Genomic DNA, 17,258 nt, shown 5'->3' with positions numbered 1-17,258 from the left:
AGTCTTTCCTAAGGTATCCAATACCGACTACTGTCAGAGATGGGATACTGAGCCATGGGGGCTTGCGAACATAGCTGCTCTATTCTCTTCTGGAGAATAGATATAACATCTAGAGCTTATTTACTAATAAAGCAATCTGGGATACTAACAGAAGGACCAACATGAGGACTCTTGCTGTGTACTCACAGAGTCAGATGGTTAAAGCCTACTGTCCTCAGAGTGAACGCACGTGCTAGAAGCCGAACATGAGTAAAGATGACTCCAATTGCATCCTCAAACTCTGTAAGCTTTTGAAGAACTGGAGAGGTCTCGATGAGCTGCCTGTCAGTATTGGACTCCTGCAGCTGTAAATAAAATGAAGTGCCAACAATGACAAACTGACACTGTTTTAGAACTTTAAAAGAGAAAGCCTTCTGTAAACCAAGGGCAAAGAATACAGAATACAGCGAACAAATCGTTCTGTGGGAAGCTGAACTGAGAAAACCCAGTTTCCTCTGGCTTTTTGTCTTGGATAACTACCACACAAAGAAGATATGAGCTCTGATGTATGCTTTTTTAACAGTTGAGGCATTTATAACACATTGCTTATATGTTCTTGTCTCTACGTGTGGATAGCATGGGCTACTTATTTTCACAAAACATGTATAATTGCACGTGTCTGAGTTTTCTAATATTATCACATTGTTTGCAATTGAGCAACAGATTCAAAGATTATTAGAATAGGCCTGGCAGACTGACAGCATGTCAAGATGAGACAAAACCCAAATCTATTGCTCCCACTTTCCTTCAGTATCAAAAATCAAGACTAAATACTTAGTATATGAAATTCAAAAGGGCACAATAACACAAGAAAATTAAAATGATCACTTTGGGTCTGTATCTTTTCTTATCAGTTTCTTGTCTGATGTCCTTGATGTGGTGACACTGTTAAATGGCTTTCTGGAGCTGGGAAATAGCTTAGGCATTTCTTCTGCTTTTTGCTTCCTCATGCATAGTCCTTTATATTTATCTACACAGAATTTCATCTGCTTTTTTACTCCATAGTTAGTCATTCTTGCATTCTCGCAATGAGACTGCAATTCTTCACCCTGCTGTTGTCCCTGCTACCCTGAATAATTTGGTATTGTCAACAAAGTGCCACCTCACTGCTCATCCTCTTCCCTATGCTGTCGATGCGAACAGCCTGTACTTCAGCGAAGATCCCTAGGGAAATCTGCCAGTGATCTCCATCCCTTGTTAGATGTGGTCATTTCACTCCTGTTCTCCATTTCTGAGGTTTCAGCCATTCCTTTAAATCTTGTAAGGACTGACAGTATTCACTGGGGTTGCTTTATTTTTCCTTCCTTTTTTTTAAACACATTTTTAAAAGCCTTTCGTGAGTGCCCTTCCAACAGCCTCTTAGGAAACCCAGCAGACAGTATCATCTGCATCATCACATGCTTTTTTGTTTCCTCTAAAATCTCCTATTAATTTGTGAGGCAGGACTTGTCTTTACCTGTAGACTCTTTCTGAAGAGACCACATTTATCCACGTGACCACTAATTTTTTTTCATCACTATTTCTGCTGACTTGACTACTGCCAAATAACAGGGTTACAGGCCTTCAGTTCTGTATATCTTACCCAGAGCTTTTTTTTTTTTTAATTGGCATTTCATTTGCCATATTGTTATGGTGACTTTTAATAATTTTTAAAATGCCATTTTTCAGGCTAGCTGTGCCCAAAGGCCAACCTGAGCAGCTTGTGTTTCCCCTACTGGTAAGTAGAGAGCTAGGATGGCTTCTGGGACATGGAAGAAAATAAATTTTCATCACACAAGTTAAGGTAGTAGCAAGAAATGATAAGCTGCATATACTGTCTCCAATCTCTAAGCAGAGTCCAAGTCTTCTTTGTGAAAGCAGAGATAAAGAGATTAAAATAAGAGAAAAGAAAGAAATCTAGAGTAAGAAGAATTTTCTTGGGAGCTTGTGCCACCATGCAGGATAGCTCGTGCTGAATCTCAAAAATTTATCTTCCCATTAAGACTCTTCTCTATTTACACTCACAGAGAATTGGTTGTAAAAAACACTTCATGTACACTGATTTGTTGCTGAAGATTTTGACTATGTACCCATTACAAAATCCGTACAAATATATGAGACATTTCAGATGGAGGCCTCAAAGTGACCTTCTGCTGGAAGGGTGTGCTCATAAAAAGTTTCAAAGGAGTCAAACTGACTGCACAAAACATCAGAGATTTGGTTGGACAAAAGAAACCTCTCAGATGTTCATACGATCTTGAACACCTTACTAACTGACTGGGTGACAATCTGAATACAGCTATTCTTCCAGCACCCCTGCATACCTGGAAATGCTACCATGTTTGCTGTGAAGACAAGGAGCTACAGTGCAGAGACGCTCTGTGACTTGCTCTAGGTCTCCCCCAGAATTCAGTCAGGGAACAAGGACTGGGAAACCATTCTCCCAACTTCCAGCCTTGTAAATTAAGAACTTGTGAGCTTGTATCCTCCAATACATGGAGGATAAATTAGCCTTCAGACATCTTCATAATTTCAGTGTTTACTTGGTATTAAAGCTACTAGAATCACCGAAACAACCATGCTATCATTGCGCGCGCACACCCCACCAAAAAAAAAAAAAAAAAAAATCAGAATCTTACTCCATTCAACTAATGTGCCTTCCTACTATTAAGGTTTCAGTCTTAATTTCAGGTTAACAAAATACGTACATAGATTGGTTTTGTACCCTTTTTCCCCCACCTTTGAGAAGATGAAAAAGAAGCTGCCAAAATGTCATCTCTCACTAGATTTATTGTATGAGAAGCACAATTATATATCAAACATGAGCCAAGGAAAGGTGAATGATTAATCCTCAGAGAGGCAGAGACTTATTATAAAAAAAAAAAAACAACAAACAAACAACAAAATCAAACACAAAGGCAAATATATACACTCCTTTGGCTACTTTTTAGCGCAATTTCTGAGATGTCATTACAATGGAAACCTATGGAAAAGCATCCCTGAAAATAAAACAGAGCTATGAAATTTATTACAGAAAGGGATACACTTACTTGGAGTGGGTGTAGTGGATAATTAAGCCATACATCCCGCAGGTCCTGCAAACATTGATAGATGCCTTTAATGCTCAAGGGAGTCATTTAACAAATTTCACAGTACTAAATAAAATGTCATTACTTGAAATACTGAACTATTTCAGATGCTGGCTCTGCTTATTGCAAATTCAATAGTGCTGGCAAACTAATTTTTAAAATCGTGTATTTGCTGTTCAAACTGCCTGTAGTTCTTCCAATTAGCTTGTGTCAAAGAGTTGGAAAAATCCTTGAACCAAATAAAAAGTGGTTAAAGGAAGAAAAAGATTTGTTTAAGCCTCAGGACTAACTTTATTTGCAAGTACTCCTCAGTAGCAAGTTTGACTTCACCAAAGGCAAGGACTAAAAAAGAAAAAAAGAAAAACATTTATTTTCTTCTATTTCATATAGGCTTCCTTCACTACAGGCACCGAGCAGCAAATAAACTCTGAGTTACAATAGGCTTCAAAATTTTTTTATTTCTAAGTATTTATTTCTTTTGTCATTTTGCAGATTCAGAGACTTTCAAGAAGGAAAAGACTGTATAATTTGTCCCCTCACCACTGCCACGTGTATTGTCCCAGCAGTATGTACCAATTACTTTCCTTAGCCCTTACACGGGATAAATTCCAGCTAACAGTGATCTAAGATACAGTATGCAAGACTAGATCAGACTTTAATTATGCAATTGTGTAAATGTTGGATAAAATCCCCTGTATTTTTTTTCAAAGATGTGTTTAAAACTTTTAGGGGTGGGAGGATTTAACTGATGAAACAGGAATAGTCGCTCTACACGTGCATCATTTCCCCAAAGCATGCCGCCTGAATCCACAGCACCCATCTCTGTTTTTAGAGCAGCACTTTGAACGGAAGTCTGCAGGTTTCCCACGCCACCCACCCTTCCCTAAGCCAACCAACAAACAGCACACCTGAGGAAACACCGTAATTTTTTTGCCTGAACCAGTGCAGCTTGCTGTCCTAATCGCACTATGCTACGTTCAGTTTCCAGGAACTAAGTACAAGAGGTGTGTTCCTGTTCATTTGTGATTCTCAAGTAAAACAACGGACAAGAAAGCATGTCTTCAGTTATTTTTAAATCGGAAATCAAATCATATAAATATATAAATACCTTGTCATTGAAGAGTAAACGTCCAAATAACTGTTTTGCTTCTTCTAGGCTCCCCTCTAGATAAACAGCTCCTGCATGAGGGGACCAATACATCAAAGGTCCAATAATGCATTAGTAATTAAAAAATTACTAAGCACAGGGAAGTCAAAGATCTCTGCCGCCTTCATCTCTAATACATTTATTTTTTAAAAGCATGCTTTCTGTAGTAATACTAATTTTCTGAGAAATTTAAAGCATGTTAAACACCAACATAAATCAAGGGTCATAAAAAGCACAGAAAACCCTGAAACAGTTAAATCAGTGATAGAAAATGATACATCCAAAGAGCAAAGTTTAAACAAATTAGGCTAGAAGCAATTTATTTCTAAAAGTAGTTTCCAGTCAGCTAACTATACCATATACGTAGATAGTGAAAGCCATGAAATACATTTCAATAGTTAGCAAATAATTTTCGTTTATTCTGTACTTTCAACAACATTACATTCTGCAATATAAATGATGTGTCAGGACTATTCCAAACCTCAATGTCTCTCCAGTATCACAATAATACATTGTCTGAACTGGAAACTGCACCTCTGCATGTCTATAGTCGCTCTACACGTGCATCATTTCCCCAAAGGCCGCCGCCTGAATCCACAGCACCCATCTCTGTTAGAGCAGCACTTGTGTAAATGTTGGATAAAATCCCCTGTATTTTTTTTCAAAGATGTGTTTAAAACTTTTAGGGGTGGGAGGATTTAACTGATGAAACAGGAATAGTCGCTCTACACGTGCATCATTTCCCCAAAGCATGCCGCCTGAATCCACAGCACCCATCTCTGTTTTTAGAGCAGCACTTTGAACGGAAGTCTGCAGGTTTCCCACGCCACCCACCCTTCCCTAAGCCAACCAACAAACAGCACACCTGAGGAAACACCGTAATTTTTTTGCCTGAACCAGTGCAGCTTGCTGTCCTAATCGCACTATGCTACGTTCAGTTTCCAGGAACTAAGTACAAGAGGTGTGTTCCTGTTCATTTGTGATTCTCAAGTAAAACAACGGACAAGAAAGCATGTCTTCAGTTATTTTTAAATCGGAAATCAAATCATATAAATATATAAATACCTTGTCATTGAAGAGTAAACGTCCAAATAACTGTTTTGCTTCTTCTAGGCTCCCCTCTAGATAAACAGCTCCTGCATGAGGGGACCAATACATCAAAGGTCCAATAATGCATTAGTAATTAAAAAATTACTAAGCACAGGGAAGTCAAAGATCTCTGCCGCCTTCATCTCTAATACATTTATTTTTTAAAAGCATGCTTTCTGTAGTAATACTAATTTTCTGAGAAATTTAAAGCATGTTAAACACCAACATAAATCAAGGGTCATAAAAAGCACAGAAAACCCTGAAACAGTTAAATCAGTGATAGAAAATGATACATCCAAAGAGCAAAGTTTAAACAAATTAGGCTAGAAGCAATTTATTTCTAAAAGTAGTTTCCAGTCAGCTAACTATACCATATACGTAGATAGTGAAAGCCATGAAATACATTTCAATAGTTAGCAAATAATTTTCGTTTATTCTGTACTTTCAACAACATTACATTCTGCAATATAAATGATGTGTCAGGACTATTCCAAACCTCAATGTCTCTCCAGTATCACAATAATACATTGTCTGAACTGGAAACTGCACCTCTGCATGTCTCAATTTCTGGAGATTATGGTTCTGTTTTTTTTTTTTTTTTAACTGCATATACAGCCCTCACTAGCCCTCCACATGCCCATTAGTAACAAGCTCTGCAAAACTTGTGCTAGCATATTATATTTTTTGTGTGTACCATATACACTCTGTATCTGCACAGGCACTTTATAAATTCAGTATCAACATTTTGTCCTTTGATACTCTTTACAGGAGGGCTTCTGAAAACCTCAAACTTGTAAGCACATCTGTATAAAAGCAGGGGAAAACAGCTACATGAAGAACACAGAGAAAGGGAGTTGATGTTCCCACATACAGGGAGAACATGGTTTGCCTTGCTGTGTCTTTCCCCCCTCTTTCCTTTCAGTTCCTCGCTAGGTCAACTACTTTCTTTGGACTCTTTGGAGAACAGTTTGGGGGTTTATAAGACTATCTTGCCAGAGGCATATTATGAGAGCACAGAATTTCAAACAGGTCCTAGGCAGCCTGCTTATACTTTTGGTTATTTTCATCACAGGGAAGAAGCACCAGACTTTTACAAAGGTTCTCAAGTAGGAGCTCCAGACCCCACATATAGTTTTATAGTCCCTTAACAAACTCCCAGATTTTAGCTATGGCCCTGACAAAATCTTATTGCTCAATTAACTTTGTGAACAACTTTGCATTGGAGGTTAAACAGCAAACCTGCTCTCTTAGCAAATCTCAGTGCTTGCCAAATAGTCCTCATCATGACATCCTAGACAAGCTGAAGTATATGAACAAACCCACAGATACATATCTAGTGTTCCTTTTCTGTTTGTTTTTTATTTTTAAATTAAAGATCAAAGCACTCATGGAAAGCAAAATAGGGTTAAAAAGAAAACTCTTATTTCTTGATAAGATGAAATGCAATTTGGCCCAAGGCAGAATGCACAGAACTGTTGAAGTCTAAGCCAACTATGATCTATTTTTCAAAGCAGGACAAAATGCTTTAGGAGCTTGTGTAGTATGTAAAGACCTGGATCAGGGCTAAACCATTCCCATAGCTAATACCATGTACAGTACAGTTGGATGAATATGAAGCCAAATCAGTGAGATTTAGCTTGCTTTGTGTATTCAAACAGGTAAAGTTTTATAAAAATAGAGCTTGCATGGATATAACGGATCAGATTTCTGCCTTACTGCTTGCTTATTGGGTAACTGTGGTCAGGCAGTCCTGATTTCTTCTCCAACATAAATTTATCGACTAACGCAGCCAGTCTCTAACCAGCATGTTAGTGCCCAACAGCAAATTTGACACAACTCCCCTTCATCCTCAGCTAGAGGGTTTTGGTAGCTTTATTACACCAACCATGGCATATTGCCATGCTTTTTATTTGTAAGGAAAATGCAAAGACGAAAAAATATTTACTTGGCAAATGTCACATTTAATTCACAGAAGGTTAGCAGGGCACAGAGGAAGTGGGCTGGTGACTTGGTTGGGAATGTCTGGTGCATTCAGAAAGCAAGCTGCAGAGTTTAAAATTCAGGGCTGAAGTGCAGCTCCCCATTTTGCAGGTGTGTGCAAGTACTGTTGGAAGCAGTGAACCTGCACTTTTCCTGGCAGGCCACGGTGACTGAACTCCTCCCCCTAGAGGACTGCAGGTGGCAGGCCATGGTGGTGCATGAGAGGTGGAGTTCTGCGGTGATGGACAGAAGTGCTGCGCCGCAACGGCATGAAATGGGTGCGTCTTCAGTGCATGGGAGGCAGGATACGGAAGATGAGATTTTCATTGTAATACTGCACACTCATCATGTTATACATGTGGCATGTGTGCAGGAGACGGGAAGAGATGAAGAAGATTTAAGAAGCTTTACTATCGCATATCCTTACTGACACTACTCAACACAGACCCACGTCACCTCCATCCCAGTCAACATGGCATGTAGACATATTAAAACATAACTGTCTGCACACACAGATACATGTTTTACCTATTAGGGCTTCAAAGCAGTTGGCCATGGCATGGCGGAGATCCGACTCCCTGCAAAGGTCTGGACCATGAGCATAAAGCATAAATCGATCTAGTTCCAGCTTCTGCAGAAGATGTGGAAAGAGTTAAAACCATGGCTTCAGAAGTACAAGAGTACCACTTCTAGTCACTAAAGTTCAATTACACTATTATTATGCAGCAACTGGGTTTGAGGGAACTTTAAAGCTTTTCTCCATAGTTTCAGTTCAGACATAGGCTAAAATTAGAGGACTTCATATTTGTTTATCAGAGGCAAGCAACTAGACTGTGATAGCGTGGGAAAGCTAGGAATTATCAAACCAGATTGTCAAGGGAAGCCAGATCAAAACATGTTACTAGTGAGATTTAGGAATAAGTTCAAGAGGAGGAGCTGAGGCTATGACAGAAAAACAGCCTGATACTGGCTGGATGGTGCAATGTGCTGTGTTTCTTGCTGGTAGTTTGCCCTCATATGATTTAGCCTTCAAAAATGCCAAAGGGACATTCAAAGGTTGAGGAGTTAACACTGAGGAAAAAGATTTTGCCTACAAGAAGAAGATAAAGTACAACAGTGAGGAACAGAACTCTGGTAGACATAATCCAGTGAACATCTGGCTTTTTCCTTTAAGAGTGTCAACAGGTGGCAGTAACAAAATCCTCTGGGCACTGCAAGCAGAAGACTGATATTTTAATCTGCAGTGCCACCTAGCTTTCTTTTTTCTTTCAAATGTGCATCATTAACATTCATCTGTTGCCTAAACCATAGTTCTGCTTGCCAGTCAGAATCTCAGGTAGCGAGTCAGATATCTTATATGATAATTCTGCTATAGAAATGCAGGCAAGAGCTACTAGGTTCTCTTTACATATTCATCTTTTTCACACAAAACCATTATTGAGATTTTTAAAGAAGAGGTTTGTGCACCTTGCAAAGTCTGTATGAGAACAGGTTCTTCCCAACTAAGGGTGTAAGTTTCTACTGACCAATTTCTCATTAACTTTCAACTTCATCCTCCTAGAGTATATTTAAGATGTAAAAGTGGAGACTAAGTTGCTTGAGGTATGTGGTTTAGACACATTTCAATTGGAAAAAAGGAGTCTTCCATTTTCAATGAATGAGAGCCTATTCACTGCTCCATAACCCAGGGAATTACCACTTACGATGTTCCATCGCACTTTATAAAGTGCAGGGAGCACTCGTTAGAGTCAACATAGAAGTGGAACATTAATTGTTTTATATCAAATTAAAACTTCTTACAGATTATTGTCATTTGTTCATGTTAACTGGAGTTGTTCGGGTGTTGGTGTGTGTCCCCTCCCTCCAATGGCTTATCTCCATTTTGGGAGCTTGCATTCAGCATATTTTGCATGTGTTTTGCTTCTCAATTTTGATCATAACACGTTTCAGATTATTTTTAAAATTCCTGCTACAATGTCCCTTAGAAGCTACAGAAATTTGTCATTTGATCCTCAATTAAAACAGCATTCCACATGCACAAGAGAAGTTGAGGAGCTGAGAATTATACTGAGGAAGTAAACTGAATGCATCATGACACTGCAGGGGATAATTAAAGGGAGTGAAACCAGGAAGGTCATATAGGATATACGAGAGGAAAAAAGGGTAAGTTGGGAAATCAGGAATGTATAGATATCTAATATTTACAGTTGTATCTAATAAAAATAAATACAGTTCAAAAAATTTTGCAATAAAAATTTTCAAAAGTTGTCCATGTTCAATGATAAAGGCTGTGAACAGAGCTTTAAGAATGCATGAGCTTTCCTGATGCAGGTTTTAAAATAATAACATGAATTCAAATGCCAGGCAGTTCAATACCATATTTGTAAACAAAACCCTGATTTGAAACATTTCAATCAATTCATGCTTATCTAAATCATTAAAGAAAGCTTTGGAGGAAAAAGACTGTGTTCACTCCCTACCCTATGTGTCTCCTGAGAACTGAGCAAAAAGATGACATGTTAGAAATCATGCAGTTTTTGCCAAAATCTCAAGATTAGATATGCTTGTTTAAATTACTGTGTGAATATGAACAGAGAAGATTAAAAGAGCACTTGAAAACTATCAGCAATACAGAGTGGACATGTGTGCACGCATACGTGCATGCACAGCTTAATTTATTACATCAGTAAGTCTCAGACTGTTTTTTAAAAAAACATGCTAATAAAATCAAATATGACTAAGGGAATACCAAATTATCTATGAATAGAGACGTAATCAACTTTCTATATCATATTCCTGCCCCCCAGTATCATGTAGAAATGTAAAAAGCTCTGTCATTCACAGAATTAAATGCAATAAAATTCAGAGGCATCTCAATTTTTCCCACGAGGCAATACAACTTTTCACCAAAAGCCTTTCTAACGTATTTCCCTTCCACAGTTCACAGCAAATCTGAAAATGACTGCGGAGGTTACGGAGCAGACAAAATGATTTTTTCACCACTTTCTCTACCACCTGCTGCCATGTTCTCCCTAAATATTCTATCAGGAAGTCCTTTTATAAACAGCCAGTTTCTATCTTTTTCTTCACTAAATTTCTACTATCAGCTTCATTACCTTTGCAATTTAAAGGTAAATAGACACACACCTTCAACATAAGCATCCTAAAACCTTATCCTTCTGCCTGCAAAAATTACTCCTCCTGAAAACATGTTTTGGAGAAAACACTAAGTCCTACTTCATCTTTAAAATCTACTTTCAAACTGAAAAGAGTTCCTGAATCCCAAATCTTGTACACAAAACACGGTAAAGACACTGATGGTCAAAGCAGGCAGATCCCTCAAGAAGCAATCCACGCACTAATAGTACCCTACCTATGGGTGTCAAATAGAGAGACGTATGAAACTGTACCTTAGCCAACATGGCCAGGTGTTGGTTCTGTACGATGGCAGTGCGGTATGTAGCTAATCCTCCTTCCTCCAGAGTGGGAAACAGGTAGTACAAGTGGACACTGGCAAAACAAAAATCAAATCAGATGCTGTCAGCATTTGGTTAAAGATGAACCACATGTGCCTCTAGGGAACAGTGCCTTTCCCTCAGATCCTAGCTAGTAACACAGGTCCCTTCCCAAGGTAGCAACTCAGCTTGAGGTAAGGTAAAGAAACAAACATTAAACCAATGCTCAATAATATTTGATTGGATAGCGTTGGCAGCAGGGGAGGAAGACTGCTGTTTCTATAGTGGGCAGCACATAATCTCTAAATCCCTGCAACAACACACACTTCCCTCGTCTGAAGGTTTCTACCTAACAGCAGCAGTGGGTTCAGCAATGTTGACACACAGAGGATGCTGAGAAATAAAGCACAAGGGAACTGTCAGCCTTGAGAAACTCCGTGCCGCAGGTAGGCAGTGCTTTAAGATGATACTAGTGATTCAGGCTGGACCACTACTCAGGATATTTGTTTTACAAGTTTCTTACAGTACTTTAACAGATGCTAACAGAGCCAAAGAACAGAACTCAACAGTCTGTATTTATCAAATGTGTGAAGTCATTAATACCACAGAAAAAAAAAACTGAGTAAAAATCACAGGCTTTCCACTGCTTTTAATATTTCTCATCATGCAAGTAAGATACTTCATAAAACAATAACAACACAAAAAAAGTAATTCAGTGATCCAACCAAGATCTGAGTAAGGGATAAATGATTCTGAATATCTTCATATATGACTATCTAACCCATGTCAGAAAGAAGTTAATACAGAGAGGGTTTTCAACACCCCACAAATAAGGCAGTGGATGGCACTGTTTATTAAAATATTTTATTAACCCAGTACACAGGGAGAAAAGTGCAGATGGATCCAAGATTATTTAAGGACAAAAATTACTATTAAGCTTAGAAGCAATCTAATCAAGCATCATAATTCACAAAAGCAGAGACCTGAAGTAGAGTTGGGAAAAAAAAAAAAAAATCAGGCTTAAATAGGTGCTTACATGCTCTATTGAAGAGAAATGTAGCTCAGTTTTTTTCTGAATTGAGACAAAAGTTAGCTCAGAAAGTCAACTGATGGCTGATGAACAATGACAATGAAAAATGCAAGACATTTTAATCAGCAAGTCTTCCATCTTATCAGCCTGTACTGTTGTATGAGAGAAAAGGCCATGGGTTTTAAGGGCAGGGGAGATATTTATTAATTAATAGCTTTTAATACTGAGTAGCTAATGGCTAGTAGGGGTTAGGAGAGGGGATGTAAGGGCAGTTTTGTTATTCATATAATAAACTTGCTGAAAGAGAAGCTTTACAGTAAACAAGACTAATCCCCTATTAAAAACAGTAGAACAAAGCAGCTGAAAATTGATTATAATCTTTATTTTGTTCAAGCTGCCTGCCTCTAGTACTCAGGTAAGAGAGGCCAATGGAGGTAACTGATAATATCCCCGTACTGTTCACTGATTTCAGAATACTCAGACCAAAACTGGAACAATTTTTGATGAACCATGTTTTTTTATTATTACTTCTAAATAAGTTACATTTGTGCTCAACTATTTTATTTACATACAGACATTATGCAAGCTATAGCCCTAATAACTAGAAATATAAAAACTGCAACACATGCAATATTACCAATAAATGCTTTTCACTTGCAGCTAGAGAAAAAGAACCCACAGAAACAAAATGGCGTGCTAAGAAAAATATCTTTCCTTTAAAAAAATGGTACAGAGTTCAACCTGTCTGTAGCTGAACAATCTCTAACCCCCATCAACTTCAAATTGCATTCCATGAAACAGAAATTCTAGCTTTTAATTTTGTAATCTTCCTTGTTGTATTGTCAGTACTGAAGGCATTTTCAAGAGAGCTGCGTGCAGATGTGCAGCTCTAAATATCAGGCAGGACTGCAAACATACACAGTCATAAAGTAGACACTGCAAAGCCTAGTAAGCCCGACGGTATGACAAGGACATACAAAGGTGAGGGCTGTTGAAGAATTCCCCATTTACCTTGTTAAGAACTCCACCACAGCATCTCCCAGAAATTCTAAACGCTCGTTGTGGTTAATCCTGAAAAAGGCATTTTAAGGTTTACTATCAACTAAGTAACACATGCTGGTTATTTACACAATACAATTAAAATAGAACAAATCACAGTTGATTGCTAATCAGCCATGACGGACATTCTTGCAGCCTCCCCCACCCTCTCTGGGTTACAAACCTTTCCAAAACAGAGTAACAACTACATGAATCTTGAAGCTCAGGACTGACACCACCACTTTTGAAATTTTCATATGTTCCATTCTGAGCTATTGTCAGGCCTTAACAAATGGAGAAAGGAAACAGTACCGTTTACTGGCACTGAGGTCAGGTTTCTTTGTCCATCAGAGGGCACCAGGTGATTGAAACAAACAGCCCGTCTTCAGTCCCGTGCATGCAACTAGGGAAGTGTACGTAATTAACATCAACACCTGCAGGGTGTGATGACTCTACAACAGATTCGTTGGTATGGCAGAGCTACAAGGGAGTAAGTACTTTCATTTTTCATAGCACCTTCAAATGCCCTGTTTTCTGTAACTTCCTTTGAGCTCCAAAATAAAAATGGCTGTACAAGAAGATGCATTCACAGATGCCATTAAGCTAGTAGAATCTTTTATTTCCTGTGTTTCCTTTTCTTCTATCACTGCTCCTGATTTTCCTTTGTTTTGCATAAAGTTTCATTTCCTCCTGCCTGCTTATATTACAAAGGACTAACAGGACACAGCAGCTGAAAAAGAAGGGGAGTTTGTCTTCAATTATATACAAATTTCTGCTCTACACAAAGCATGTAAGTAGCACTATTTTGACTTCACACGTGATTGTAATAGAATTAAAGCCATTGCCACAGGATTTTTTTTTTTTTTTAATCCAGAAGATCCTTCTCAAGTGTTTGACAGCTTTTGTTGCAATTTGCACTCCCCCAACAATTATGTAGTTAGTCTAATTTCTGAAATAGCAGGCCTTTGTTATGGGCTGAAAGAATTCAAGTATACCTCTGCTGTGTAAAACAATAAAGTGTGAACAATGCTGCAACTCCTCTGTGTAGCAACATAGCAGAAAACACAGATCTCTCAGAAGTGGGATTTTATATTTGTGTGTTATTTTGTAAGAATTAATGCAATTTAGCCTTATCTCACGTTATCTTAAGAGGGCTGAAATAAGCTTGAGGCAGACTCTCAAAGAAAAGGGCATGGTCTAGCTGAAACAGCATTTGGGGAACACTGCAACAATAATTTATTCAGAATTCAACTTCTCCCATTCCCGAGCTTCCTCCAAAATGATGACTCTTAAAAGGCCCAGTTATAGCACCAGTTACCTAAAACACACTCTGCCCTCTAGTTCATGCATTTAGGAGATTTCACATGGAACTGTTTCTTGCATTAGCCGTATGAGCTTTGTTTATTCACTTTGGCTAAATATGGTGCCTGTGGCTATAAACCACATCTTAAACATTATTTATTTGCGCAGAATTCTTAGTAGCCGTTTAAGGATTATTACATTACAACATTAATGGTTTTTGCATGTGTCTTTAAATTGGACCAGTAAATCAGCAAAGCCCATGTTCAGTATCACACTCACGTTAACTAGGTGCCATGCCAGGAAGGTACTACTGTAAGGAAACGTGATGAAGAATCCAATTTATAGCAATGATAACAATAACAACAAATCTTGGTTTTTAGTCTGAAGAAAGCAAAAAGGTAGCCTTTTCATTGTCCTCATTTCAAGGATAAACAAAAATGATAAAATTATCTGTTAAAACCTTCCTCAGGAGTTTTCTGCAGGCATGACCAAACATTTACGATGTCACTGCTAATGGAGGTTCAGCACATCTTCATAATATAAGTCAATTCAAAATTACTTTTCATTTCAACTATTTGCCAAAGCTGTTGCTGACAGTAAGCTGGTTGTTTCTATTAAACACCTCCCTCTGCAATAACTTCCCTACTTGCAAACAATTATTTTCATTACCTGGAAGGAGCTGGATCATCCTGTCCTAAACGGGACATAATATTTATCAGGGTGTTTATCCCTAGAAATATAAATAATGCACTATTAAATAAACAACCACTAATTCAATTTGAATAGGCTTAGAAAATAATTACTCAAAATGTTACTTTGTAATTGCTGTACACAAGATCATCCTGTTATTTACAGGGTTTACTTACAGCAAGTATAATCCTTACAGATGTTCTCTGCCTAACTGACCGCAGTCCCATTACAGTATTTTTGCATTCAGAGAGCCAGATAAAAATACCACCTTTGCATGAAAAGGACATTCCAAACATTACATAAACAATAAACAATTTACTTCATTACAGCTGAATATACTTTTAAGGGGTAAAGAATATTCTGCAGCAGACAGACCACATATTTTCACACTAATAAGACATTTTTACAAAATATCCTCCAGTTTGCTCATTATGTTGAACAGCAAATTAAGAAAACAATACTTGCCAAAACCCAAGAAAATACATCCTCCCATTTATTATCCTTGCTTTTTCTCAACTCTTTACTTGTTGACTAATTTGCAAAATCCAGTCTTTTAGAAAGATCTCACTGGTGTCTATGTATAACCATTGAAATCCTCCACTGAAGGGATCTCTCAGAAGAACAATGGTCAATGAAATAATAATGGACAAAAGGTTTTCTTACTGATTAAGTGTGAGGTGAGAGAAAGATGGTAGCAGTGTAACAGCATACCTTTTTTTCTCATGTGCATATGGTGAACTTTTCTATCTCCGTACTTTGGCTGTCGAATCCCACAGTTGGATAAGGAATTTCTGGCATGATCAGGATTCATTCCAAAGTTTAAGTGATGGCTTGGATGAGTCATGGCAAGCTATAATGTAGCACATACAGGAAAAAGAAGTCTTAAATGTATTTTTGCAAATGCAAGAAAAAAAAATACCTTAGACTGGTAGCTAATAATTGTTATTTTTTAGTTTGAAGAAAGGCTACGAAGTGATGTCGTCAATTAGTAGCTTGGTTCCAGCAATTTAAATGTAGGATGTACTATTTCAGATGTCAGAAAGAAGCAATACTTATGCCCAATCATCAGTTTAACTAATTAACTTTCAACAGTTTTTTTTTCTTTAAAGAAAAATTAGTTTAGAAGAGAAAAAGCATGAACTGTCAATTTGCCCTAAGAGTTTTGCTTACCAGCTTTGCTGACCTGATTTCAATACATTTGCTTATTTAAACATATATTCACTCTAACATTGCAGCATAAATATTCATATTAAAAATATGAACAACTAAAAAGAGCTTCTCAGCGATGCACATATTTGATTTAGGTTATTTAAATATCTACAAAACTTTCCTACTTCAAAAAACCAAACAACAAGAAACAAGTATATTATCTCTGGCATGGTTATTCACAGAAGAACTCTTTCTCTCATGACTATACAGGGCCACTCTTCAACTAGAAAAGAACAGCAATGGCAGGATTGGTCTCCTGTTTTACATTTGTACCATCTAGCATTATCAAAAGCTTACTCTGCTGCTGACACCACCACTACAAAAATGGCTGCCGTAAATAGAACTACAGCTAGCTTTTATGACTCCATCCTGCAAACTCATGCATTTTCTCTTTCTTTACACATAAACACCTAAAAATATTATGTATGTATAAATGTATGTGTACACACACCTGGTATATAAAACAAGAGATACATTGGCAAATTCAAGCTGCAGAAAGTTACTTCTGAAACACTTGCAGGACTGGTGCTGCAGACTGTGAGCAAAGACATTCCAGTAGTGCATTCAAACATTGTCTGTGGCTTTCCAAACGCAAGACTTAGAGAGTAAAATTACATTTAATCAACAATAAGAACTTTCTCCAAGTCTTTTTTAATTCCTCACTAATATTAATAAGTTTGTCATAATTGCACATTCTCCAATTCTGCTCCATCTGAACTGGATGACACATTACAACTTCTCTAAATAGTTAAATTAGTGTAATCTTTCTTGCCCAGTCTGTACTTTAAAAAGAATACATCATGATGAAACAGGTAAAAATCAATGCAAAATTATACATCCAATATGGCCTACGCTTAAGTAGGTGACTGGTGCTATATACATTTTTAAAAAGCTCTTTCTCTTCTAGAACAAGTTTGTAGGTTTTAAATAAATTTGCATAGGGATCAAGCATTAAAAAGTACTTTATCTAAACATTAATTTGACTAATGCTGACACACTCGTTTTTATGCTTTCTCCCCTTTTCGACTGCAATTTGCTTTTTGGTTTGAGAGTTTCGTCTCAACATTTTGAAGAATTCCATCACTGCATTTTTATCTTTCATATTAAAATTAAGGCAGACAGCAAACAACCAAATCCTACGAGATGCTCAATTGTTTAATGTAACTTTCATAGAATCATAGAATCATTGAGGTTGGAAAAGACCTCTAAGA

At 37.6% G+C, this 17,258-nt stretch overlaps 1 protein-coding gene across 1 annotated transcript in view; it reads right to left on the bottom strand.

The window, feature by feature from the left end:
• DROSHA (drosha ribonuclease III) overlaps positions 1-17,258 on the bottom strand; it is a 74,784-nt gene that overhangs the window by 12,670 nt on the left and 44,856 nt on the right. Inside the window, exons 18-25 of the mRNA XM_019472044.1 lie at positions 15,550-15,688; positions 14,818-14,878; positions 12,820-12,879; positions 10,734-10,833; positions 7,852-7,954; positions 5,320-5,390; positions 3,069-3,113; positions 187-344 (exon numbers count right to left, since the gene is read on the bottom strand). Of these exons, the coding sequence (XP_019327589.1) occupies positions 187-344; positions 3,069-3,113; positions 5,320-5,390; positions 7,852-7,954; positions 10,734-10,833; positions 12,820-12,879; positions 14,818-14,878; positions 15,550-15,688 (737 nt within the window). The remainder of the gene's footprint in view (positions 1-186; positions 345-3,068; positions 3,114-5,319; positions 5,391-7,851; positions 7,955-10,733; positions 10,834-12,819; positions 12,880-14,817; positions 14,879-15,549; positions 15,689-17,258) is intronic.

Source organism: Aptenodytes forsteri, unplaced genomic scaffold (assembly GCF_000699145.1).
Source record: "Aptenodytes forsteri isolate BGI_AS27 unplaced genomic scaffold, ASM69914v1 Scaffold81, whole genome shotgun sequence".
Classification (NCBI taxonomy): Eukaryota; Metazoa; Chordata; class Aves; order Sphenisciformes; family Spheniscidae; genus Aptenodytes; species Aptenodytes forsteri.
Note: the sequence above shows the minus strand (reverse complement) of the source record. Positions and strands in the feature narration are given on the sequence as shown.